This window comes from Triturus cristatus, chromosome 10, assembly GCF_964204655.1.
Source record: "Triturus cristatus chromosome 10, aTriCri1.1, whole genome shotgun sequence".
In the NCBI taxonomy this organism is placed as follows: Eukaryota; Metazoa; Chordata; class Amphibia; order Caudata; family Salamandridae; genus Triturus; species Triturus cristatus.
The window spans coordinates 993,074,023-993,101,727 of record NC_140593.1 but is presented as its reverse complement, the minus strand read 5'-3'; the positions used below and the strand labels follow the sequence as shown (position 1 = coordinate 993,101,727).

The 27,705-nt window shown below is 47.0% G+C and overlaps 1 protein-coding gene across 2 annotated transcripts in view; it reads left to right on the top strand.

Annotated features, from left to right (window-relative positions):
* ATPAF2 (ATP synthase mitochondrial F1 complex assembly factor 2) overlaps positions 1–27,705 on the top strand; it is a 223,041-nt gene that overhangs the window by 97,116 nt on the left and 98,220 nt on the right. For both annotated transcript variants that reach the window (XM_085628961.1, XM_085628962.1), the window contains one exon: positions 19,751–19,795. In XM_085628961.1, coding sequence (XP_085485087.1) covers positions 19,751–19,795 — 45 coding nt within the window. The remainder of the gene's footprint in view (positions 1–19,750; positions 19,796–27,705) is intronic.

The following is a 27,705-nucleotide window of genomic DNA, read 5'->3' as shown; positions in this document are numbered from 1 at the left end:
GCTCCAAGTCGTCATTTCTTTAACAGTATTAAAACCCAAATGATTCGGCTGGTATGGGGCGGAAAGCAGCCCAGACTGGCATGGGAGGTCCTCACGCGCCCCTTTGACGCCGGAGGACTTGAGGTCCCTGATTTGGAACTCTACTTCATCTGTGCTCAGGCTCACTTTGCGGCCTACTGGATGCACCCCCCCCCCCCGTACATACCTCATTTGGCGGCAGAGGATGGATACATGGCTCCCACAACTGGCACAGCCTATTTGAGTACTCCCACAGTCCCTAGACACCTAGCCTCCACTACTGTACAATGCACGGTGGCTCCAATGTCCCTTACTCTACTCGCTGCTGGCGGCGTTGCAGGGAAGGGAAGACATGACCTGCCTGTCACTCCGTATGCTGCGAAAACTATCTCGCCTTACCTGGGGCCAATTATACACACATGGGAAGTTTTGTACCAGTGAGGAATTATTTGGTACCACGTCCCCCACTCCCTTGGAACGATACTATTATGCAAGACTCAGGCAGGACATGCAAACCCTCACACGATGCTTCACGCTTGAACCGGCCGTCATGTTCCCCCTTCACACTCTCTTGCAGCAAACCTCCTCAGAGCATGTGGTGTCACTGCTGTATCGCATCACACAAAAAGATTGGGAAAGAGATGGGACATCCCCTCACTGATGAGCAATGGTCCTTCTGCAGCCGCCGAACTGGCGAAATCTCCGCCAATAGCAGACTGCGCCTAATACACTACAGATACCTACATCGATTATATTACACACCGGCCCGTTTACACCACCTACATTTGCGAGATACCAACCGCTGTGATAGATGCGGAGCAGGGGGCGCGGGGTTCGGACACTTGGCCTGGGACTGCCCACCTGTCCGGGAATATTGGAGGGAGGTCCTTAACGCGATAGACGAAATGACGGGTACGCACGTGCCTGATATTCCCCTCACTGCTCTCCTGGGCTACACAGAACAGCTCCGCGCCAAGATACGGAAATACACCTCCTTGGCCACTCTCCTTGCAAAAAGGCATATAGCCTGCCATTGGGGGAAGAGGCCGGGCTCCCAAATTTAAGGAGTGGCTGAACAACCTCATATATTACCAGGAACAGCTACATATCTATGCCGAACTTATGCCGCCCTCCTCACATCCACAAGACATTTGGGCTCCTCTTCAAACATACCTCTTGAAACACACTGACATCGACGACATGGTCTCTGATCCCCGCTCAGGAGGGGACGGCGCACGGGAGGGGGAGGGACACTTAGAGGGGGAAGGTCCCCTAGAGATTGGAGTGAACAGACTGCCTTGATTTGTTGTGGGTTGTTGCGTGCATGGGATGGGAGGGAAGGACTGGGAGGCGGATTATGACCAAACACTGAGTTAGCAACAGTTGAACACGATAGGCGATCAATGGCGTGAGTAACGTGGCTATTTGATTTTACAGTTTAATTAGGTTGTTTGTGACCTGACATACTAGTTGTACATTATGCATGCTCACCTGACGCGGCCGGTCCAATGGGAATGTAGGCGGCTTGCTGTGTTCCTTCCCTCACCCCTTTCGGCAAAGAATGAAACGTATTGCAATGCCGGCCCGCTGTGACGTAGGCACCTTGCTGTGTCAGTTCTGCACAAAGTCAATAAAGGTCTCATTGAAAAATAAAAAAAAATAAACACTCTATCCTACCTTCTCTTTGGTCCTGATGAAGCGCTAGGGATCTCCTCCTGAGACCATTATAAGCGCGAAACATGTCAACCTAGTGTACCTCACCTACACACTTGCATGGCATCTTTTAGCTACTAACGACCATTACAACCCTCTAGCAGCCTCTAACCTTTTGGTTTTTTAACCGTGACAGAGGGATCTCTATCATTAAATCTGATCTAAACAGATACCCTCTGTAGGAAAGTGGCTCTGTATATACTGTTCCCAAATAGGTACAGTGTTTACAGAGTCCACAGTCCCCAGAGGTTTGGCAGAGGCTAAAGTTAGATATAACCTTACTCTCTAAAGTGGTAGCTTGGTCGAGCAGTAAGGCAGTATCAGAGGACAGTGTAAAGCATTTGTTGTACACACTCAGTCAGCAAATGGTCTCACACACTCAAGAACTGAAATCTAGGGGAATGGTTTTAGTATAAAAATATGTAGTTGTTTTATTTTAGAACAAACAATAGGTATCAAAATATAATTTCTCAGATTGAGAGGCTTTAGATAAATACTTTTCAATAGGCAATAGACTTTGGATGCAATAGATACAGTTGTTGCAATAGGCAACACAATTTCAAACACAATTATACATTGAGCTCAATGGGAATTTCTAGTGAAATGCAATAATTACTTTTTGGATTACTTTTCTTACCACAAGACTGGATCCTAGATTCAGTCCTGGGCCAGTTCCTGTAAACAGTTGAGTAAAAGCGTTTTGGGTACAGTAGTGATTTTTAAAGCATATTATTGTATTTTAACAGTTAACACTTAAAAACTTTTTCAGCAAAAATCACCAATGTTATCCTATGGGAGGAAATTCACATAGCAGGTAAGTGGGGTTATAGTTACTTTTTCTAACTCTGTGTTGGATCCTGGATCCAGCACTGAGACACCTCCTGTAACCAGTTGAAAGAATGTGTTTTTGTTATACAGGCGATTTTTAACGCAAATCTGTAAGTTTGCAAAATCGACACTTAGAAACTTTTTCAGCAAAAATCAAGCTGTTATCCTATGGAAGGAAATTCTAGTTACCGGTAAAGTATGTTCTCGTTACTTTTGTAATCCAGTGCTGGGCTTCTAGGTTCAGCACTGGGGCATCTATCTAAAACAGGTAAGCAATTACGTTTTCACAGTTGGTGCAACTTTTAAAGAATATTTGTAGTTTGCAAAAATCGACACATAAGAAATTTCACAGAAAAACAGTCAATGGTTTCCTATGGAAGAAAAGAGAGTTGTCAGCTTTTGGGTAAGTACTCGACTGGTAGAGTTAAGGTTCTGGGCATAGACTCCGGGGTCTCCCAGGGTCAGGTAAGTACAGTTGTTACACCCTAAGCGGCACAGGGGCAGCCGGGTTCAGAGTGGGTTAGGCTCAATGTTATCCTATGGGAGGCAGGGGGCCCTTTGTTGGTGGCTGCTGGCTAGCAGGTCACGCGGCTGTGGGAGCTGGGCTCCTGGTCACTTTCTCAGGGCAAATGGTGAAGTAGAGTAGAGTAGAGATTGCACTGCCAGGGGCACTTGGGCGGCTGAGTACAGGGTGCTTTTGAGCCGTCGGGCGCTCAATGGATTGCAATGGAGAAGCTCAAAAACGAACAAAGGCTGCAAGCTCGGGGACGAAGATTCTTCAGGTGTGACCACCACTTCGAGAGGTAAGTTGGGTAGTTGGAGGATAGGTAGGCACCCAGGAGTTGGGCACAGGGGGCCGGGTGCAGGGGTGCCTTTTGGTGTTGGGAAATCTTACCCTCTGCTGGTCGCGGTTGGAGGGGTGCCTGGTTCTGAGGCTGCAGGCATCGTCAGGATCGTCGAGGTGGGTCCTTGGGTGCTGGATTCGGGGTCACAGTCGCCGAGGGGACGTCCTTGTGGTCTTTGTCCACTCCAGCACAGGTCAGGCTTGGCGTGTGCAGGGTTCGCGGTTCCTGGCTGATGCCAGGGGTCAATTACTTGCTTTGAGCAGTACCACTGCTCGTGGGAGTCCCAGATGCTTAGAGTCACAAGGTAGCCAGGTCCTCCAGGGTTTGTGAGGTTGCTGGCCACGGGAGATGCCGGGATTTAGCAGGAGCAGGTTCGAGGGTCGACAGGCCGGTAGGGCTGGGGCCAAAGCAGTTGGTGTCTTCCTCTTGTTAGCAGCTGCACGGCAGGTCTTCTTGTTTCTTGATCTCCTTTGCAGTTTCGGAATCTGGATCCTAGGAAGGAAGGTTCAGGGTGCCCCTAAATACTGAACTTAGGGGCGTTACAGGTAGGTAAAGAGCAGGGACCAATGGGTTCCTGCCCTGGGGTGGGTACACCCCCTATCCTGCCACTTTCCTGTGGGAGGGGGGCAGTAGCCTAGTCCTGATTGGGTAGGGCTTCCCATCTGCAAGATGGCAAGAGCCCGGAGATGTGCCTCACCTCGCCTCCCCCACCTGAGGGGTGGGGTTGGCAGAGGCTGGCACACCCATTTTCCTTCCTTGGGGTTTCCGGCCAGTCTTCCCACCAGAGTGGGGGTCATAACCGTTAGGGGCCAGTTGCTGAGTACAGCAAGTGGCCTGGAGAAGCTCACAAAGGCGGCATGCCTTTGAAGCTTCCCCTGCCCATCCTGGGGGAGGAGACCTAGCGCCATGCCCAGGATGCGCATTGTTGCAGGCCCAGGAGAGCGGATGGCTCTCTACCCAGGGGTCCAGCAACATGTCTGCTGTGTGGCAGCCTAGGCAACCCCTCAGACAAGACGTGGATTGTAGGTTAGGTTCAGGGGGCATCTCTAAGATGGCCTCTGTCGTGCATTATACATTAAATCCCACACTGGCATCAGTGCGGGTTTAATGTGCTGAGAAGTTTGATACCAAACTTCTCAGTCTTCAGTGTTGCCATCATGGTGCTGTGAAGTTCGTGTTGACGATCTCCCAGCACCATATACTCTTAAATGGCAGCACTGCACTTACAGTGCCCAGGAATGGACCTGGGTACTGTAGGGGCACAGGGCTCATGCACCCGTACCCACACCACTGGCTTAGGGCACCCAGCTAGAGGAGTGGCTGATGTATGCCAGGGCAGTGTGTGTTGTGGGCATGGCACACAGGGAGGTGTGCCATGTCGACTCTGTTTAGTTCTGCACTCAGCCTGCAAAGGCAGTGTGTGTGTGTAAGGGTACTGGGCCTCTAAGGGTGGCACAATAAGTGATGCAGCCCTTAGGGGCCTTCTCTGGTTACAGTGCCCTGGGTACCTATGGTACCATTTACCAGGGGCTGACCTGTGACCAGAGATGCCAATTGGGTTTAGGCTGTCATGCAGTTTTAGGGAAGGAACACAGGCCCTGGGTACCTGATTGGCAGGAGCCCTGGGCACACTCAGTCAAAGTACATCAGCAATTCAGCAAAAAAAGTGGGGGCACACCATGCAAGAAAGATGGCACTTTCTCACACCCTCTCAGCTGCGTTTAATTCACTCATCAATTCACGAGCACTACCTTGCATTCACCATACGGTGTAATAACAAAAATAACTCCACCAAAGCGACCCTTCGGGGGACCCGTAGGGCATTGCAGCGCCGGCCCAACGAGTAGCACCGCCCTATGATGAAGCATGACATCCCTTGGGATGTGTGAGGGCACCAAGTAAAAGTCACCTTGACTTCCCCTCCTAACTCTCCAAAACGACTCCCTCTGTCATCTCTCAGGAACAGTGGCCCTTCATTTTGGTTGATTCATTATTTGGGAGCACGGGCATTGGACCTTCATCAAGCTCCTTATTCCCCATCCTTTCCTTTTATTTTTCTGAGTACTTAGCACAGTGGTCCAGCCGAGGGACATATCTATTCTACTTCTACAACATGTTCTCTCTCGTTCTTTCTTTCTCTTTCCCCCTCCCCTACCATTGATGAACACCTGGGGTTAAGCTTTGGTGAGGACGTTGTCTCAGAAATTTTAAAAACACCGTCACTCTTGGGGGCAGATGGGAATCCTTCAGCCTATCCCCGCCCCCTCCCCCCCCCGGAGACTCTAACTCCATGGCTTCCCTAAAGAAACAACTAATTAAAATAGCAACGCAAAGAGCCATCATGACAGAGTACCTACGAGTTGACAAAGTCCCCATTAGACTCACTGTACCAACTGCTCCACTCCTCTTTCTGAAGTATCTCGTATTTAGACGAGAATGGAACCAAATTGCATGGAAATCCACGCGTGATTGGCTCATCCTGATTAGCAATGCTGCCAAACGACTCCCCGAGGCACTGATAATCAAAATCAACATTGCAGAGAGCACCTTGAAAACCAGCATCAACATATCTGCCTTTAAATCGCGACTTGCAGAAATTAATACAGAAATGAACAAACAAAAGTACTACCTTATGAGGAAGCTTCAGAAGGACATCAAGAATTTCGACATGGAAAAGATCTACCCATACACCAACAAAGATTATCTAGCATCAGGAAGTGAGAGTTCTCGGATGATGGCTCCACAACATCCAATAGAACCAATCAACCCAACAGCCACTCTAGTAACACTAGCTTGGACAGCAACAGAAGAGGCCAAGGACTTCTACCAGCCTGCAGATGTACAGCTACCACCCACCGGGCTTTACAGGACCAACACCCGTATGGTACCCTGGTTTCTCCGGACCTCAAGCTACATTCCAACCCTTCTTCCAACACCAAGCCCCCTAACCTTTTTAGGACAGGGGCACATGAAGAAGAAGAAACTAGCACAAACCGGTTCAATGGATGGACTTGGGAAATGGACAGCAAACCAGGAGCCAGACTGCCAAGAAAAATTGATCGTCCATATATTCAATAGACACCTCACCGCCGACTAAAACACAGTCCTAAAGAAAGGTTTAGGCTTCATTCCCACCCCCAAGGAAGACAAATTCAGACTGGTTGGGTAACTTCATACCGCCTTTAGGAAGATTGGATTACAGTCCTTCTTTAAAGATCATGAGAACATAAACCTTCCTAGTTCCGTATTAAGAAATCCATCTAAATTCACACCGACTACAGCTATAACCCCGAGTGAAATACTCCCTTTTGAAAAGGCTGTTTTAAAAGATGTGAATCAACTGGAGCCTACAACTTCCTTTGACAACCTACCTGCCAGGCAGAGAAGAGCAATCATGGACCTAACCGACCAGAATATTGTCTTCAAACTGGCTGATAAAGAGGGGGCCACAGACATTATGAACTCGAAAGACTACAACACTGAATGCCAAAAACAACTGGCAAACACCCGATACCACAAGAAACTGGAAACCGACCCAACAGAATCCTTAACTAGACAGATTAAGATCATGGTCAATGAAGCAGACCATAATGGATGGATTTTGAAGAACAAAGCTGATTTTCTAGTGACGACTTCGCCACGGATTAATTATTTCTACATCCTCCTGAAGATTCACAGGAATATACACCCTCCACCATTTAAACCAATAGTATCTGAGATCGGATCTCTTCTTGAGCCTCTGAGTCAGTTCTGTGACCACTATTTACATCCTTTGGTACAGAATACTCAATCTTTCCATAAGGACACCAAGGAAACACTGTGTCTCATCAACAACTTGTCGAATCCTCAGGAGATCACTTTCCTTGTCACCCTCAATGTGGAGGCCCTTTATACTAATATTCCACAAGATGCCACCATCCGGATCATTGAAAAAACAACAGTTGATGGACAGAATGCAGAACAATGTCATACATTCACCCCAGTACAGAGATCTGGGCCTAAAGCCATCTTTTTTTTTGCTTACAAGGCAACAAGCAGGGAAGATGGATCATACCTATTTTAAGATTATGGGGCTTGAAGCAATGGCGACCAGCGCTTATTGCACTGCAGATTTTGGAAAATGAATGTGTTGCAAGAGAGATAGCTCTGTTCTTAAAAAGTATCATCAAATGTAGAAAAAATATTGAGAATTTTACCTTTATATCGTAAAATGATTTGATGCAATATTAATTCATTTTAGCTTTTAATGTTACGCCAGAATGACACATTTGTATTTATTAAATTATCTATGCTTTTATGATTTTTGTGAAACAAAAATCGAATAAAGTTTGATTTGAGAGGAAAATTTTATTTATTTCGCTAAATTAGAGTTTTGCAGGGGATTCTGGGTAGGGAAACGTTGGGGTATCCATGCAAGCCACACATCCTTGGACTCCCCCGGTGTCTAGTTTTCAGAAATGTTCTCCAATGTTTTCCTACCCAGAATCCTCTGCAAACCTCAAATTTAGCTGAGAAAACACTTTACCCCCCATATTTTTGTGTGGGATCACCGTGCCGGCACAAATGTCCTACCACCCAGTGTTCCCCTTGGTCTCCTGAGTAAAATGATACATCACTTGTGTAGCTGTCCAATGCAGACTAGGCTACAAACATATTTTTTAAAAAAAGAAAAAAGTAGCACTTAGAATTCGCTGTGCTATACCCATAATTCCTATGTTTTTGGCCCTTCACAGTCACAGGCACTTGGCCCACCCACACAAGTGAGGTATCACTTTACTTGGGAGAACAAGGGGAACGCTGGGTGGTAGGACATTCATGCTGGCACGGTGTTCCCACACATGTGTGGAAAAAGGGTTTTTTTTCAAGCTAAATTTGAGGTTTGCAGGGGATTCTGGGTAGGGAAACGTTGGGGGATCCACGCAAGCCATACCTCCCTGGACTCCCCTGGGTCTCTAGTTTTCAGAAATGTGTAGGTTTGGTAGGTTTCCCTAGATGGCCGCCGAGTACGGGGTCAAAAACCCAGGTAACCCCCCTTGCAAAACCAGTTAGTTTTCTGATAAATAGGGTGCATCTGCGTTTTTGGTCCCGGAGTCGGCAGCCATCTAGGGAAACCTTCCAACCCCACACATTTCTAGCTACTGTTATTAAACTTTATACTTTGGTCCCATTTCGGAAATACATAGGTGTCTTTGATACCTATTTTTCACTCTTTATATTTTACCAAATGAATTGCTATATACCCGTTACACAATGAAAAACCATTCCAAGACGCAGCTCAGTTATTGGCTCTGGGTTACTTGGATTCTTGATGAACCTAAAAGTCCTAGATATGCCCACAATCAGAAGGGTCCAGCGTATGTAACGATATATTGCTTTGAAACATCGGTCATACTTAGGAGAAGTTACAGGTGAAAACGTTGGCACAAATGGCTGTTTTTTTCAACTCATTTTCAATTTTTCTTATTTTCAACTGTTAGTTTCTATAAAACAACCTTGAAGGATCTACACAAATGACCCCTTGCTGTATTCATAATTTTGTCTACTTTTCAGAAATGTATAGCTTTCCAGTATCCATTATTGCTTTCACACCCATTTCTACCACTAACTGGAAGGAGGTTGAAAGCAAAAAAAGTAGCAAAAATAGGTTATGTCCCAGTAAAATGCCAAAACCATGTATAACATTTTGGTTTTCTGACAAAAGTCTGCCTGTCCCTGAAAGCTGGTATGATTGTGATTTCAGCACCACAAACCCTTTGTTGGTACCATTTGCAGGGGAAAAAACAGACGCTTTCATCTGCACCACTTTTCCCCCATTTAAAAAAAAAAGACGGGGGCGTGGCCAACAGCCGATGGAAGCAGCCGCAGGCTAACGCTGCTCCGAGACATCCGCCGTCAATCCTGTCATTAATCCAGACAACGGCATTTCAATTTCCCACCCGTGGATAGTATTCAAGCTCTGGAGTCCCGGGGCAGCGAATTGGAGACAGACGGCGATTTGGAGAGACACGAACTACGCGTTAAACGACGAGTGCTGAGGGAGGCCCGGAAGGCAATATGGCGCTGTGCCCTCATCTCTCTGCCTAAAGGAGTGGTGGCGGCGGGTCCGACAGTAAGAGGTGTATCGTGCAGGGCTGAGGCGGCTTGCTGTTGGAATCCGAGGAGGCGGAGACACTGCGAGAGACCCGGATTGAATTGCTGGGCGAGCCCCGCTGCCTCTCTGCATTGACCTGGCTCATGCCGGTGGGCGTGTCTAACATCGTCCAGGCTCGGCGGCACTCGAGACCCTGGCTTTGCGGGCCTAGTAGGCCGCGGCGCTTCCACAGTAGTCAGCAGTGGCGGTGATCTTGGCGGAACAGCAGTGCGTACGGCACCACATACACCACTGCACTCCCAATCCCTGCACACAGTGAGACGTGCTGCCCGGCCCGAGGCCCATATCGTGGAGGCTTGACGGACCGCTGCCAGCGTCAATAACTACGGCCAGGCAGTACCGGCAAGTGCTGCGGTCACCCTTACTACTCCTCTGGTCGAAATACGGAGCCCTGGCGGGAATCTGCCAGCAACATCAACACCGGTAGTGACAACGGTGAGCTGGGCCCAAGGAGGGTGTGGAGTGACTCACTTTGGAGCAAGACCTTGAGAGACACGGCTGCTGTGGAGCAGTGGGGACTTCAACAGGTGGAGGTGTGGTACCTGAGTTGCGTTGGCAATACATCTAGGAGATATCAGTGAACTGCAAGACACTGTGACGCTAGCTCCGTACTGCACAGCACCCACAATATGAGAAGGGGAGCTAGTCGATCCCCCTAACGACATCGCAGGGGACGGTGCAGGAGCTCCGAGTTGACCCAACTCCCAAGGAGAGATAGAACACAGGGCCTGAGAGAAGCGAGGAAGGGATAAACTCCGCTGTATAATAAGTGCCTCTGTATTCGTGGCGGGCTTCTGTTTGCCGGGACCTTCACCTTTCAACTGGCTCTTTAGTGACCGGTGTTCCAGGAAACCCGATAGGCCGCCAGGGAACACCATTTCCCCTATTGGGCTGGAAGCGGCGAGTACTGGAACTGATCCCACGAGGCAACAGACGCCGACTGCCAGGGAGTGGTCAAAACATGGCATCAGGGAAAGGGGCCAAAACTCGAGCACTGACCAAATTAGCCAAGTATGCCTGGTCCAACCCTAGAGAGAAAACAGAGACTGCGTCGCAGGCTGTTCCGGACGGTCAGCAGACATCGACGCAGCTACCGGAACCCAACCTTCAAGATATAATGGCTGCCATAACGGGCGTGCGCACCTCTGTAGACACTGTTTACATTGAGGTCTCCCTGGTTAGAGCTGACTTCAGGAAGATGGATTCCAAAATGAAGGAAATGGAGGTGGTCACCACGGAGTTGGACAAGGAAACAAAGGCGTTAAAGCATCAAGTGAGCCACCTATTAGACCAACAGGCCAAATTTGAGACAACTTGATGAGTATGAAGGAAGGGCACGAAGGAATAACATCAGAATCCTTTGAGTCCCGTAGCGTGTGAGGAGCTCATCTTGAACCAGTTGCAACTAAAGAGACTCTCGAATTATTTTTTCATTGAGCGCGCTCATCGTGTCCCTGGAGGAAGACCCAAGCCGGGGCCCCGCCTCGCCAATTATAGCGCGAGTATTCAATTTCAGAGACCGGGACATTATACTTCAGACAGCTCGAGCCAACCTTCCACCTAAAATAGAGAACAGTGAAATTACATTCTACCCAGATTTTACTACCAAAGTCCAAGCCCAACGCCGCAGCTTCCTAACAGTCAAACGAGCGTTGCGCGATGTGGATGTGAAATACTCCATGCTATTTCCTGCAAGACTTCGAGTGGAATCAGAGGGCAAAACTTGTTTTTTTCCCTCACTGGAGGAGGCATGGGACTGGCAGGAGGGCTGGCGCCGAGTGTAAAAGCCACATAAAGATAAGACCGATGACCCCCCTAACCACACAAACCTGGACATTATAATGGACAGCGTAACGCCCAGGCCGGAAAGGAGAAGTAGGCGGGTCCTGAGTTCTGCTGATGATAAGCAGACATCTCTGGGTTAAGTATGGACCGAACACTCACGGCTGGGCCAACTTGTCAGGAACCAGGGACATTACTGAGTAGGTGGGAGGGGATATTGGCGGTAGCAGGAATGAGAAAACACTTACGTCATATTTACTTACGATACCGATCTATGGTTTTTACAGGACTATGCTACCAGAATGTGAGGGCTGGGATTCATTTGCATGTTACAGTATACTGTGCAGCTATCCTTATAGTATAGCGAAGGGGAGGATCGCTGAACCCAAGTACCTAGCGAATGGGGGGGGGGGGTGCGACAGGTACTCTGCCTTGTTGGGGAATGGGTAGTTCGACATCCACTGGCAGGGGCGCAGGGAGGGGAGAGGGACGGGAGGGGAGTTCAGGGCTTATGTTTTGGTTCAATGTTTGTTTTCTAATCATACAAGGTGGTCAACTCAATCAATCTAGTGTTTCTTTCACTTTGAAGGTTTGGTATGCACTCGGGCAGACTTCTAAACATTCATCCCACGGGGGTCATTCTCGATTCTTCTATCGATATATAAAGTTGGATTATACATATAGTGCTCCCCAGGGGGTGCCCCTACGTGAACTCTTACCCTACACACCTACTTCATGACAGTACCCTTGAAGGAAACGTCCCTCGCCGTTTTGACGTGGAATGTAAACGGGCTAGGGGACAAAATCAAGAGAGGAGTGGTGTTAAATTTTTCTAGAGACATGCCCCGGACCTGGTTCTCCTACCGGAGACACATTTAATAGGAAACAACTGTCAGGCCTTAACCCGGTGGGGCTACAAACTTCTGGTACATGCAGGATTCACCTCCAGCTCCAGGAATACAGTAATCTTCGCTAGGGGGAACCTGGCAATTACTCCAATACACACATGGGTAGATCCCCAGGGGAGGTTTGCAGTCCTGGAGGCTAGCTGGGAGAGCAAACCTCTTAACGTGATAGCCGCATACCTACCACCGGCACTGGGCAGGGATGCCCTCACAGACCTGGGTAAAATTGTGATAGATCTCCCCGAAGGTACCCTGATTTTAGGAGGAGGCTTTAATATGACCATGTACAATCAAAGAGATAGGCATCCACATCCATGCCGCCCTCTATCGCGGCATAGTACACACATGGCGGACTTTACCCAAGCAGTGGGTCTGACAGATGTATGGCGTTCTCTGCAGCCCGACACCACACACTATACGTTTTACTCAAATGCCCACAAAAGTATGTCTCGTATTGATTATTTTCTAACACATCTGACCGACAGAGGCCTTTTTCGCTGTCCCCAGGCCCTGCCGCAAGGTATTTCAGATCATTCCACAGTGTGGATCGAACTCACCAATTATCAGAGAACACATCGCGGTAATATAGTCATTAACCCTTGGTTACTTAGAGTCCCCGACATAAAAGAAACCCTGTGCACTCAGACCAAACACTACTTCACAGAAAAAAATGTCCGATCAGTGGACTCCGCACAGGTTATATGGGAAGCTTATAAAGCAGTTATAAAGGGGCAAGCATTGACGCTAAAGGTGGGCTATGTTAGAAACCATAATCAACAGATACTTGATCTAGAAGACGAACTCCAGCAAATAGAGACGCATCATGCTCACTCACTCGATGAGGACACCGCACACCAATTAAGCATTAAACAGTTGGCATATAGAATCCTAGTCTGAGAAAAGACGCAGGCTAAACTGTTACAAACGCAGCATAAGGTTTATGAAATGGGGGACAGAGCTGGGAAAATGCTGGCCTGGTTAGAGAAACTGGGACAGGGGGAGCTCTGGGTACCTAGATTGACTCTACCGGATGGGACACAAATCTCTGACCCTCAGGGGGTAGCGGACGCATTTGCGGATCACTTCAAGAAAGTCTGCACCACCTCTACCACGTACACAGCAGAGGACTCGCACCAATTGCTTAAAGACATGACTCTACCTACCTTGTCTACAGCTGACAGAGAGATGTTAGAGGCAGACCTCACAGAAGATGAACTTTGCAGGGCCATAACTAGTATTCAATCAGGGAAGGCTAATGGGACTAAATGGGGTTCCCATAGAATTTCTCAAGACACTGGCCTCGCGAGTCACCCCGCATTTAATAAATATGTACAACAAGAGTTTTGACAAGGGCATCTTACCAGAGGACCAGCGTCTAGCGTCTATTGTGGTCATCCGAAAGCCAGGTAAACCCGCTTAGCACTGTGGTGCATACCGACCAATTTCTCTAATCAATGTCGAGGCGAAGGTCTTGGCCAAACTTTTGGCCAACCGTCTACTTCCTCTACTCTCATCACTGGTCCATGCTGACCAGTCAGGCTTTATGCCTGGCAGAAATACGGCATTAAATATTCACCGTCTCCACAGTGTCTTGGGAAGGCAACCATATATCGATGAGGAGGCTGTGGTACTCTCCCTAGATGCCTCCATGGCATTCGACTCCATAGGATGGCTGTAGCCTTTTTCAAGTCTTAGAACATCTGGTATTTGGGCCGAAATATTTGGGGTGGATATGGTTGCTTTACAAGGAACTGCGTGGGCAAGTCAGGGTTAACAATCGTACCTCCCGTACATTCACACTGCGAAGAGGCACCAGACAGGGCTGCCCCCTGTCCCCCCTCATCTTCACTTTTATTCTAGAGCATTGGCCTCCTGGGTGCAAAGGGATGTGACAATTAGAGGACTGAAGTGGGCGGAGGGACATCCCACAACAACAACCGGATTGTGCTATCTATATTATTAATATAGATAGCACAATCCGGTTGTTGTGGGATGGTAGAGCGCCTCGTATAGCTCTCCATAAACTGATAAAGGGGTGGTATGATGGAGCGACAGCGCTACCAGATATACGGCTTTACTATTGGGCTACCCAACATGCAGTAAGTAATTACTGGCTGTATCGATCCCCAATAGTTCCGGCCTTCATGTTAGATACCAGATGGGAAAGAAAGGATGCCTTGGTGCTCTCTACACAAAGGTTCGTGGGCCCCACGGCTACTACGGTAGAAATCTACTGACCCAGTCCACACCGCTGTGGTCCACCCAAAAGCTGGGCCTTTTGTGCTATCAATCCGGCTTCGACAAATGGGATATGATTGGAATCACTAACATAGGTCATCTTATCCAGAAGGGCAAAATACTCACTTTTCAGGAACTTCAAGAGAAATATGATCTAACTATAGGGGAGATGTTCCGGGATTTACAAATTCGTCATGCCCTACTAACTGCACTCCCAGACATGGGATCCCTTCCAGAATCGTCCCCATTGGAGGACCGGTTGCTCTCCAAACCAATTCCAGACAAGGCGATATCGCTAACGTATCGCAAAATTTGTCTCCCTGACCTGTTTTTAGCCCTCCGTAGTAAATGGCAGGCCGACTTGGATGATATCGAAGACGAGGACTGGCAGACGGCCCTCATGTCGCCAAGAGAAGCGGCTATAACACATCGCTTTCACCAGATTCAAATGAAAGTTCTCCATAGAACCTACCTCACGGGGGTCACATTAGCGAAAATAGGCCATCGACAAGACTCACTTTGCTTAAGGGGTTGCCACCAAGACGCCACTTTCTACCATATAATATGGGATTGCCTGCTCATACAACCCATATGGGAAGGGGCAACGAAACATATGCAAGATGCATTGGGCAAAAGGATTGCCCTCACTCCACCATTGGGACTCCTCAACATTTGGGACACGACTGACCTCACTGAGGTGGAACAACAACTGGTTATGCTGGAATACACATTGGTCAACAGAGCAATAGCAATGCAATGGGGGATGGCTGAGAGGCCTTCCACAAAGACCTGGGCATCAGAATTTGATAAATGCATGATTGCCGTAAAAGAAGTCTTTGAAACTCGGGGATGCCCCAAAAAATGGGACAAAAAGTGGGGTGGATGGAACAATACAGGTAACTTGTGCATATCTGCAACTGTAGAGATGAATATGTCTGGAACCATTCATGATTTATAGGAAGTAATTGTTTGGCCAAATCTTATTGTTGATTATACCAAGATACTAACGTACTGATCATGAGGTATCTGAATCATTGTTTGTGCTGACTGAAAGTAGATAACCAATAAATACAAAATGTAAAAAAAAAGAAAATAAATTGCTGTATTTTGGCTAATTTCTGGGTCCCCTCCAGGGGAATTTCCAAACCCTGTGTAGCTTTAGAATCCTCAGGGTGTTGGAAAAAAGGGGCGCAAATTTGGCGTGGATACCTTATGTGGACAAAAGATTCAAGGCCTAAGCTCGAACTACTCCAAGTAGCTCAAAAAAGGCGTAGCACAGGGGGTGGAAAAGGCTTAGCAGCGAAGGGGTTAAGGACCAGGTAGTTTTTGTGATGAATATGATTATTGTTAATTATTGCTGTTTGTCTACCCAAACATAAATTTTAGCAGAGTCTTTCTGCCTTGTCAAAGATACTTAGGGCCTCATTACGATGTCGTCCAACCAGCGTTGTAATGAGGCCCTAAGAATCAAATGAAATAGACATTTAAAAGGTGAAGAGCCACATCCTTAGATTCTTCCTGAATTTAAAGATGTCTGATTCAGCCCTAAGATCAATTGAATGAGTATTACACATTGTGTCTCTCTGAAATCAGAAGTTTCTGCTTCTTTAAAATTAGTTTTTGTTCATTGAGCAAGAGCTGGGTTCAAGGTGTAAGCATTACCTGAGGTGCATATTTTGGAATTGTTTTGTCAGAAACATGGGTCCATTACGTAGCATATTTTTTTTGCATAATACAGGAGGTTTTAAAAACAATACTTTTTTAGATGAGGAGTCAGCAGAGCTGCCACAATTGTCATGAAATATGTTTACGGGATTCGGAATATTCTGAAGATGTTGGGTGCTTTTATTCGGGAACCCCAAATAGACTTAATTTACAAAATCAATGCTAGTTTACATGAAGATGTTGATTCTTTGAATTTTATGGGCAATTGAAACAAATGTAGTCTCTCACTGAAGAATACATAAGTGGTGTAAGGTTGATGTCAATGCATTCGCTAGATTCTGATGGAACAAGGGTTGCCAGTCAATTATGCTGCTCGAAGTACTGCCTAAATGTGTTTTATTACAGATCCTAAACATTTAGGCCTAAGAGAGGATCCTGCTTACACTGTTGTAATCACATTTGGACATGTGTGAATTGCTTATCTGTGGATCTAATGAATACCAGGACTGGAACACATATACTGATCTGTCAAGACGCAAAAATGGCATTCGGTATGATTTGCAGAATCCCTGCCTTATTAATGTTAATGAAGCAGGGAATCTATTTGCGAATCTGTATGAATGCCTGTGAAGAATAATCATGTGGCAGCCACTGTCCCCTAAAGGTATTGGGTAGAAAGTGGCCCCACAGTTCATACCCATGGGCTTTGTGTGCTAGTCAATTAATTAAACTGGGTGCATTGGAAAGAACATATACCTTGCAGATTTGGTGTGCAATGGACCATCCACAAAAGTAAATGCATTGGCTCTAATCTTAACACGCAAGAAAGAGTACTAGGCCAGGCAGATTTGATTTCATGTATAGGTACCATTCTAAAATGATAGACTCTCATTGGGAAGTAGATAGTATTGCAGATATCATATGAGAGTACGTTCCCTTTCTAAGGGGTTGGAAGACTGTCACCTTGACAAATGCAAAATCTCATGATAATTCCAGTGGTGGGCCTGGAAAATAGTGTGTACGCGCACAGATGTGAATTGAGAATTTAAGCTTCCAACTAATGAAACATTTGAAGTTGTATTCAGTATGTAGTGAGATCCACATGCATTAATAATGTAAGTGCAGAGCACTTAGGACCCGTGACTCCTGCCCTTTGATTGGACCTAGATCCGACTCCCCGTACAACTGTTGAATGGGACACTTTACAGCTTGGTTACAGAACTTACTTGATCAATGTCTGCCTAACAGGTTAATGCTCTGTAGGGGCACCAAAGAATGCAAACTTCAGAAATGTCCAGAGGCTGCAAAACAATGCAGCCGTGCTCTGTTTTAACATGAAGAAATGTGCTCAAATAACTCCAGGTTCCAAAGACATTCACTGGGTCATTGAGGCACTGAGAATACAGGTTCGGAGTACTCTAAATTGTCTTCAAAGTATGTGAGGCCCATAATACGTACAGGCATTGTTTCCATACTTTATTTCGAGCCAAAACCTGATGTCCAACAATGCAAATCACATAGCACAGCCCAGATTCAACCGCAAGACGCACTGTGGCCAGTTATTCTCAAACATGAGCACACAGTTATTGAGTTAAGAAATCAATTTAATCTGGCTGTTTAAAAAAAAAAAAAAGGAAATAAAGACAAGACTTTCAAAAAAATCCTTTTCCTCCTACCTTGAAACCACTAAAGCACTGTACCTGGCCCAGGCCCTCTCTGGACCAGAAACTCCACAAAAATGCTGTTTATCCCACAAGCGTGAATCGCCCATCGTCCCATGGCGGTAAAAGGGTATTGATTAATCCTGGAACTGCCTACAACATATTCATCAGGACTACAAGGAGGCCCTCTGCCCCAAGCCAGCACTTCATAAAACAGTAAATAAAAAAATATATATGTTGCTGGCAGGTTTTCTACATCAACAGAAAGTGACAGTGATCATTTACGAGGGAGGGAGTTTAAAAAGGGTGTGTGGCTTGTGCAAGTCCAAGTGGCTGGTGTCAGTCATTCTCGTAGTGCTTTGTTAACCTAAGAAGGCGAGTGTTCTTGCATTGCAGTTCACTACACAACTATAATAAAATATGCTCGTAAATCACAACCTGCTCAAGCTGGTTCTAAATAATTCAAAAGCAGTATGTTGAAGTAAGAGGGGAGGGTCTTCATACAAGAGTCTGGAGCCACTCCAATAGAAGGTTAGTTCTTTATTTCACATAAGCACTTACGTTACAGCAAAAGCAGGTAGTTCCTGTAGGGTTCCATCCTTCCTCTAACTGTCACTATCTCCTTGCTTTCAATGCAGACCACACCCCAACATTGCATTTTTTTTCACGCTCAGCATTCCAGACACCAACTCAGACATTTCGGGAATGGGAACACACATAATACTATTCGGTACCCACCACTAAATCTGTGAATTTAAATATCTTTAGTAGGACTGCTTTAGGGTAGGGCTCTGGGCACCGGCCTCCGTACAGCATTGCCTGGATTTGTGAAAGTCCTAAATCCCTTAATTCGATCCTGTATGCTGGGTCAGACCAGCCGCCATTAAACCAATCATGCAGGATGAGCAGTCGGTGACTAGATAATATAGTGAGAGATCAGTCTGGGAGGTGCCACAAAACCCCCTAAACCTCCTCCTGGGAGTCATGGACGGTCAAGACGGGTCCAGCGCAGACCAGCTCTTCATAGGTACCGCCACCAAGGTAGCCAAACAAGATATCGCCGCATCCTGGAAACAGTTTGTCCCCACAAGTTTATCTAAATGGCGCAAGGGCGTAGACTGGTGTGCAGCGCAGGAGAAGCCTTTGTTCGAGCCTAGGGGATGTCCAGCCAGACAGTCAAAAGTCTGGGGCACGTGGTTGAACCGATTGAGATGAATGGGTTTTCTGTCTCTTCTCGGACTCAGATTGCATATAACAATACGTTAAAAAAGGATAGACATGTATGTTTGCGTATAACAAAACCAGCAATTTGCCACTGTGCCAATTTGCTAATGCTCATCTGTGCTGTAATGTTCTTTCTTTATTCAAAAATCAATAAAATAGATTATCAAAAAAATAAACATTCACTCTCTTGTTTCATCTTTCTGATTCTGTTTGCTGTTCTTCAAAGCTTGGCATTCATTCACTGAAGATTCGAGTCTTTTCCGGAGTGTGCAAACATTTGTACGTCTTTATTGTATAATGTGTTGTACATGTGTGATGCGCGATATCTATTCCTTGTTGCTGTAGATCTGACCTCGTCTGTGAACATAATTTTGGACTACGTTTGGATATTTATTTTTAGACCTAAGGCTTCTACTTCGCTCGTGTTATTGCCAGTGTTTTCCTTATGTATATACAGTGTTCTATGTAATTCGCTTTGTTGCTTTTGGGTCTTGTATGAGCTGTATAAAAATACACAATACGTGTATTGACATTGTTTGCATGATTTGGGGTTTGGTGGGGTTACATAATCTAATACGTAGGGGTTATCGGGTCTTGCTGTTTTTCACTTCCTAAAGTTTAGTATATGGGATGGCCCAGAAAGTGAGGGTTCCCTATTAGTAAGTGTGGCTTGTTGAGTTTGCTTTACTTATTAATCATACTCTGTCCTTTTTGTTCTAGAAAGAAAGAAATTTTATGAGAGTGTGAATATTTCCCAGGGAGAAGGTATGTATTTGTTCCTATTTACATCAACCTGCCAGTTCAAATTCGTTTGAGAGTGGGGAGTGTGTAATTTGTAATGCAAAAAATTGTGTCTGTGAATCTTGCCGTTTGGTCTTTCTACAACTAATTTTCCTATCCATATATATCAAAATTCTGCGAATTATGTGCAGTCTGATCCTCTCAACTGTAGTAAACATGCAAAGCTTTACTATGAAAGAACCAATTTTTCATATAGGTGTCTACATGATTAGTTATTCTGAATGTGAATGAAAGGTTTGAGTTCATGCCCATATCTGCTTGTACCATTAAAATCTTAATTTGGGGGATCTTTGGAAAGTTTGTGTGTTGGACTACATAATCATTCTGGCTCAAGACGCAGATTGCACAAGTCCCCAGTAGCATGGTAATAATGAACAAATTGCTCCAATATCTATCTATGATATATATAGATATATATATTTATTATTTTTTTTGCATTTCAACAAGTACATTTAACATTGAGTTTACAACATTCACCCACCACCCATTCGTACCGATGTCCAGGTGCGGCTCACCCACGGAGGCAGAGTCTATATCAGTATCTCCAGTCCATTCCATCACAGTGACCCTCCCATTCTCCCAGTACCTATGTGTATATATCACTAAGGAAGGTTATTGTACTCTCTGTCTACCCATGTTGAAATAGAATATCGTCCATCACCCTGCCCCCTTCAAATCACATTCATGTCCCAACTCAAGACCCTCACCCCTATTTTATCAAATTTCGTTAGGCACCCTCTCCCCTTGTAAACTTCCTTTTCCATCATTCTACAATATTCCATACCAAGTTCCCAGTCTTGATGTGCAGGGGAAAATACAGAACTCCACCCCTGTGCAATGTCCTAATTGGCCACCATAACCCAAATTAAATAATTTCTGGTACCAGTAGTGATCTGACTGGCCCATATACCCAGTAATGCCAGTCTTGGCCATAGTTCGAGGGGTAGCCCTGTTGCCTCCTCCAGGGAGTTCACAACTGCTTCCCAGGAGGCTCGTATGCTAGGGCAGCTCCAGTTTGTGTGTAAAAAAGGCAATCCGCATCATCCGCCCTGCCAATCCTACATAGTAGGGTGCGTGTGTAATATGCCCAGTGCAGGAGCTTGAGCTGGATCATTCGGAAACTTGCTTTTATTTCCACCATCTCCGTCAACTCCATAGCCTCCTGCCAATCTTGCTCCCAATTGCCCTGTAGTTTCAACAAAGGGGCCTGTGTGTTTTTCACCACCATGCTGTGTGTCAGCGAGATAAAAAAAAATTCAACCCGCCCATCCAGGAGTCTGTTTTCTAACGGGAAATCCTCTTCTTCTAGAGGCACACATTCCCTAAGGGCATGTCTTAATTGACCGTAGCGCAACCATTGTATATCCAACATCATATATTCCCCAAGCAGAAAGGCATAGGGAACCACCCCATTCGCATCCCGCACATCCACCAGTGGGGAAAGGCCAACGTTGTCTCAACCCTGAAACTCTCACAGAGCCACAACTGATCACAATCTAGAGCCCTCCTACTGACGTTCTTAGGGGTCAGCCTTCGGCTCCATCCCATTTCTCTGATCAGTCTCCTCCAGGTATCTTCCACTATCCCTGTCACCGGGCACACTTCGGGCAGCAGCCTGCCCCGGTATAATGCAGACTTATAACCCCCCTTCCTATCCTGTCTCACATAAACTTCGGGTAAACTCAATCCTTGTAAGCCCAATCGTTTTCTGCATTCACTTGTGCTGCTTCATAATATTTTTGCATGCTTGGTAAGGCACTACCCCGTCATGTTTTGACCTTTGAACGACTCTCATGGCTATTTGAGGCTGTCCCCCTGCCCAAAGCAGAGCTTGCACGAGGGCGTCCACCTTGGTGAAAAATTAGTCCGAAATGTTATAAGGGCTGTTGTGAGGTATATACAAGAGGATGGGGAGTGCCACCATTTTAAACATTGCCAACTTCCCTAATAATGAAAGCAGCAGTGACTGCCAATGTTCCACATCCTGCTCCACTCATTTAAACAAATGACCCAGATTTGCCTCGTAGTACGAGTCTGGACATTTAGTTATCCAGGTCCCCCAATATTTAAACTGCAACGTTTCTATCCATAGTGGCAGAGCGCGTGTCTCCCTCTGCATGCATTCTCCCATCGGGAATAGCAAAGATATGTCCCTGTTTATGGCAAACCTGGAGTGATCCCCGAATACACGGAAAATATCCCATAATCTATCCAGTGTTGGAGCTACAGTAGTCAGATATAATAAGATATCATTGGTATACAGTAAGATGCACTTGTCTCCACTTCTAACTCCCCTGCCCCACACCTGCGTTTCCACACGCACCTATTCTGCTTGCACCTCTATAGCCAAGGAGAACAACATTGGCGAGAGTGGGCACCCTTGATGCGTGACCCTTCGCACTCTTAATTCCCATTAAGTGTGCTCATTAATTTGCACTCTGGCCTTAGGTCGATAATATAGTAGTTTGACCCACCTGATATATCAAGGGCCAAACCCTATCTTAGTCAGTACCCCTAGAAGGTAAGGCCATTCTGCTGAGTCGAAGGCCTTATTTGCGTCTAGTGAAGAAATCCCCTTTCTGACCGGCTAAGCCCCTGCTGTCGCCAAGTTGTTATGTAGCTGTCTACGGTTTAGCTTGGTCTTATGCATCCATCTTAGGTTCAGCTTGCTCCAGAGCTTTATATATTCTTAAATTAACATTATATTGATAAGGGAGTAACTTGTTTTCCTCACAAACTTATCACAGCAAACCAAATCACTCCACATCACATCAGTCTTCTAGCACAAACAAAACAACACATGTGGCATGTCTTACATGACACCTGTGCCTACAGTAACTGAAATATTAGAAGAGCATGCCAGAGCTTAGTTATTTAGGTATGTAGAATGTCATTTTTGGTAATGCCCGGATGTTTGTCAGTCACTAGAAGAACAGAATTGTCTCTGAATGCCTTGGGATGGCCACAGATTACAAGAGTAGTTGTGCACACAACCTTATTACAAAGATTGTATGGCTGTGGCTTATCAGTTCTCTTCTCCTTTCACCAGGTGACTACCGGCGTGCTGCAAGGATTCCCTATTTTCTTTATATTTGTATGCAACCTTTAGCAGTTACTGCCAGGCCCTATATTATTAATTATTACTTGTATGAAAGCAACAGTCCACTGATTTTCAATGTGTCTGAACACCAGTCCAATCCTTCTGCCTGCTTTGAAAGACTGCTGTGCGAGGTTGAAGACTGAATTCAAATGAGTCTTTTCCAGGTCCATCAAAACTGAGTTTAGCAGTTGTGAGAAGTTGGCCTGGTATATGATGTCCACTAATTAAAGTGGGCACCTTGCACCAGTCCAAACAACCCTTAGGGTGATTTAAGAGGTCAAAGATAATCTTAGAAAGCTATCCAAGTGGTAGCTGTGGAGAGCAGCCTTCAGGCTTAGTCTTGAAGGAATGTTAAGCAGCTTGTTTTACCAGAATGCAACCTTATAGTATTGGTTAAATGAAAGGAGAACCACACAGTAGTTATAAAAATATGTATTTATTATTATAACACACCTTAAATACCTCACAGTATCTGCTACACAAATATAAACACAAAGCACACAATATTGTAGCACAGAAACAATCGTAAGTGGCACTAATACCAAACCATATACTAATATAGTGACCATATACTAATATAGTGGTATAAGAACCGCAACGCGAGTTAAGACAGTATCTAGAGGATGTAGAATCTCTGGGACCCCAAGGAACCACCCAAGGTGAGTAAGGAGGGACCCCATGGAGGACGGGTGCAGTGTGAGAACACGACCGCGTGCTACGTACAATTCAATGGGAGAGTCGCAGTTGCAGTTTTGCTGTTTTAGGACCCTTCCCAGTGGATTACACAGAAACCCTTTGGAACCTAGAAGGTTGGAGAGCCACCCCACCAGTGGATACTGAAGTACCAGAGTTACCGATCCCAGGGAAGACGGGTACGTAGGGCTGAAGTGGCGTAGTAAACCACTGTTGTTTTCAATGGGAGTCTTCAAAGAAATGCCACTGCTGGAAGGAAGAACAGTGGCCGGTGGAATCCACAAGTGAATTCTTGAAGGAAGGAACCTGAAAGCAGAGGGCACAGAGTCTGGGTCACTCAGGAGTGACCAGGGGCTCGGTAGACTAATGCCCACCGATGTCGGGTGCTTCAGGTGTGATGATGGAGACCTTGACTCTACAGCTGCAGGGACCAGGAGATGTCTAGGACAACCAGGAGCCAGATACAAGATGTCCAACAAAGGATGTCGAGTGCTGAGGGGTCGGTGTCTGGCGGGAGCACCAACAAGCCTTGGCAGCGGCAACCCAGGAAGAAGGTCAAAGAAGGTTATGGACTGTCCCAGCAAGGACCAGAGGACTTACCACAGCAAGGGGATTCAGGGCAGGCCTGGAGCACAGGAGTCGCGAGGGGACCTCTTAGCAGTTTCACAAAGTCACAGCTTGCAGGGCACAGAGTACGAGGATGCCAGAGTCCTTTGTACGAAAGGTGCGCAGAGGTTAGGGCTATCGATAGCCCAATGCACGAAGTTGGGGAACACCAACAACCATATGCACTTGCAAAAGTACGCGGTGCACAGGGGTTCAGGTTATGCGGGCCCCACGAGGGATACTGGCCTCAAACCTGGTGAGAGGGCAGTTCGACCTCAAGGAACGTAGGAACACACCTCCTGTGTTACTGGAGCCTTCGGAGTCTGCAGGAGCTCAGGATCCGCAGACCCGTCAGTTGCGTTATGGTGCCTACGAATGCAGGGGAGTGACTCCTCACCCCAAGGGAGATAACTTCAGTTGTCCTTGATGCTCCACAGTTCCTGCACGGAGCCTGTATGGTGCATGGGCACAGACGATGCTTTGGACGAAGTGGGAGATGAAGTCTGGCCCAGTCGAAGTCCAGAGTGTCCAGACGGTCGAAGGTCAGTGGTTTCTTGTTCAGAATCTTGTCCACTTCGAATCTAGGGTCCTGCAGCCAGGTTAGCCCTTAAGTACCCACGGGAGAGGGTTGAACAGATTCAGGGGACCCTCCCAGGGGAGGGTCAGGACTGTGGGGAGGTTACTCCCATGTCCCCCATGTCCTTTGTCCAGTTTCGCCCCAGAGCAGGAGCCAATGGCTCCCAGGACTAGTTTGAACTGGACTATGCACAGGGACACCAAATGTGCCCATCGTGCAGACTTTCAGGCACTTTGGAAGTGCACCCACCCGTCCCAATAAACTAAATCCTGTCTGGGAGGTAATCACCCCTCCCTGTTACAGGATGCCTACTGTGCTGCCTTCCTTTGCTCGAGTTTGGCTCAGCAGCAGGAGGGCAGAAATATGTCTCTGGTTGGCAGCAACTATTTTGTGCTGTCCAGGTCGAGAAGGCTGGTACCGGGAAGACCAGGGACCCAGGAAGCTTGCTTCTAAGGGTTGGAATCATACAGTTAGGATTCCAAGGTGTTTGATACCAAACACAACATGGTTTGTTGCAGCCGTTTTCGAGATAGCATTTTACGCGAGCATATAATGCACCTCTACCTATATGTCTTGCTGCGTCACCGACCACCTGGGAGAATGGTCTCCGAAGGCTGCCGAGGTGCTCTGCTCATGCAGGGGTACCCTCTCACGTGAAACCCAGCACCTTGCCTTCAGGATTGTCAAGGCCTGCTATAGGGGTGACTTACAGCTTTTCAGTGTAGTGACCTATTGTAGGAAAGTAGCATCTGCTTTTTATGGTTATCCCCACGTTTTGCTTGATGTTACATTGTTTTTTATTAGTCTTACTGGGATCCTGCTAATAGGACCCCAGTCTATCTGCTTTCTCCCTAAAATGTATTGACATGTACATAGGTACACTCCAGATTGGATACTGGGGTACCCTTAAAAGTCCCTAGTATATGGTACACATGTACCCAGGGCATAGGTACCCCAGAGGCCTCCCACGGGATGAAGCATGTTTTATGCCACCCATGAGAGGCCATGCAAAATGGAATTACAGGTCTGCCATTGCAGCCTGTGTAAGATGCTGCATGCACCACTTACTTTAGATATAGGTTTACTGTATCTATAGGTCACTACACTTAAACCTATAAGTCACCCCTATAGCAGGCCTTGACAATCCTGATGGCAGGGTGCTGGGTATCATGTGAGAGGATGTCCCTGCATGAACAGAGCACCCCTGCAGCCTTCGGAGACCATTTTCCCGGGTTGTCCGTGACGCAGCCAGACATATAGGTAGAGGTGCATTATATGCTCGCGGTAAATGCTATCTCAAACGGCTGAAACAAAACATGTCTTGTTTGGTATCAAACACCTTGGAATCATACCTCCACACTGGTAACCGGTGTGGGAGGTATGATTCCACCCTTCTGAAGCAAGCTTCGTGGGTCCCTGAGCTTCCCAGTACAAGCCTTCTCAACCCGGACAGCACAAAATGGTTGCTACCGACCAGACACACATTTCTGTCCTCCTGCTGCTCAGCCAAGCTCGGGCAGAGGAAGGCAGCACAATAGGCATCCTGTCACAGAGAGGTGTGACCACCTCCCAGACAGGATTTATGGTATTGGAGCTGGGTGGGTGCACTTCCAAAGTGCCCGAAAGTCTGCATGAGGGGCACATTTGGTGTCCCTGTGATAGTCCAGCTCAAACCAGTTCTGGGAGCCGTTTGCTTCTACTCTGGTGTGAAACTGGACAAAGGACATTGGTGTTACCACCCCCCTGTCCTTACCCTCCCCAGAGAGGGCCCCCTGAATCTGTCCAACCCTCTCCCGTCGGTACAAAAGGGCTTACCTGGCTGTAGGACCCTAGATTCGACGTGGACAAGATTCTAAACAAGAAACTACTGATATTCGACCGTCTGGACACTCTGGACATCGCTGGGTTTGGACTGGGCTTGACTTCGTCTCCCTCTCCGTCCAAAGCATCCTTTGTGCCCGTGCACCATACAGGCTCTGTGCAGGAAATGTGGAGCATCAAGGACAACTGAAGTATCTCCCTTGGGGTGAAGGCGTCACTTCCCTGCATTCACAGGCTCTGTAACGCAACAACTGTCTGCTGATCCTGAGCTCTTGCGGACTCCGAAGGCTCCAGCAACACAGGAGGTGGGTTCCTACGTTCCTTGAGACCGAGCTTACCTCTCACCAAGTTTGAGGCCAGTATCCCTCATAGGGACCGCATAACCCGAACCCCTGTGCACCGCGTACATTTGCAAGTGCATATACTTGTTGGTGTTCCCCAACTTTGTGCATTGGGCTGTCGATAGCCCCAACCTCTGTGCACATTTCGTACCAAGGACTTTGGCCTCCTCGCACTCTGTGCCCTGCAAGCTGTTGTTTGGTGAAACTGCTAGAGGTCCCCTCCCGACTCCTGTGCTTTCGGCCTGTGTGTCCATTTGAGGGACAATCCTGATTTTCTTGGGCTCCCCTTGTTGCTCCAGGCCTGCCCTGACTCCCCTTGCTGTGGTGAGTCCTCTGGTCCTTGCTGGGCCAGACGTAACCTTTCTTGAGCTCCTTCGTGGGTTGCTGTTGCCAAGGCTTGTTGGTGCACGCCCGCCGACACCGACCCTTCAGCACTTGACATCCTTCGTGGGACACCTCATATCCGGCTCCTGGTCGTCCTCGACGTCTCCTGGTCCCTGCAGCTATAGAGTCATGGTTTCCTTCTTCGCACCTGAAGCACCCGACATTGGTGGGTATTCTTCTACCGAGCCCCTGGTCACATTTGAGTGACCCTGACTCTGTCCGCTCTGCTTTTAGGTTCCTTTCATCAAGAATCCACCTGCGGATTCCACCAGACACTTTTATTCTTTACAGCAGTAGGATTTCCTTGAAGACTCCCATTGAGAACGACGGCGGTTTCCAACGCCACTTCAGC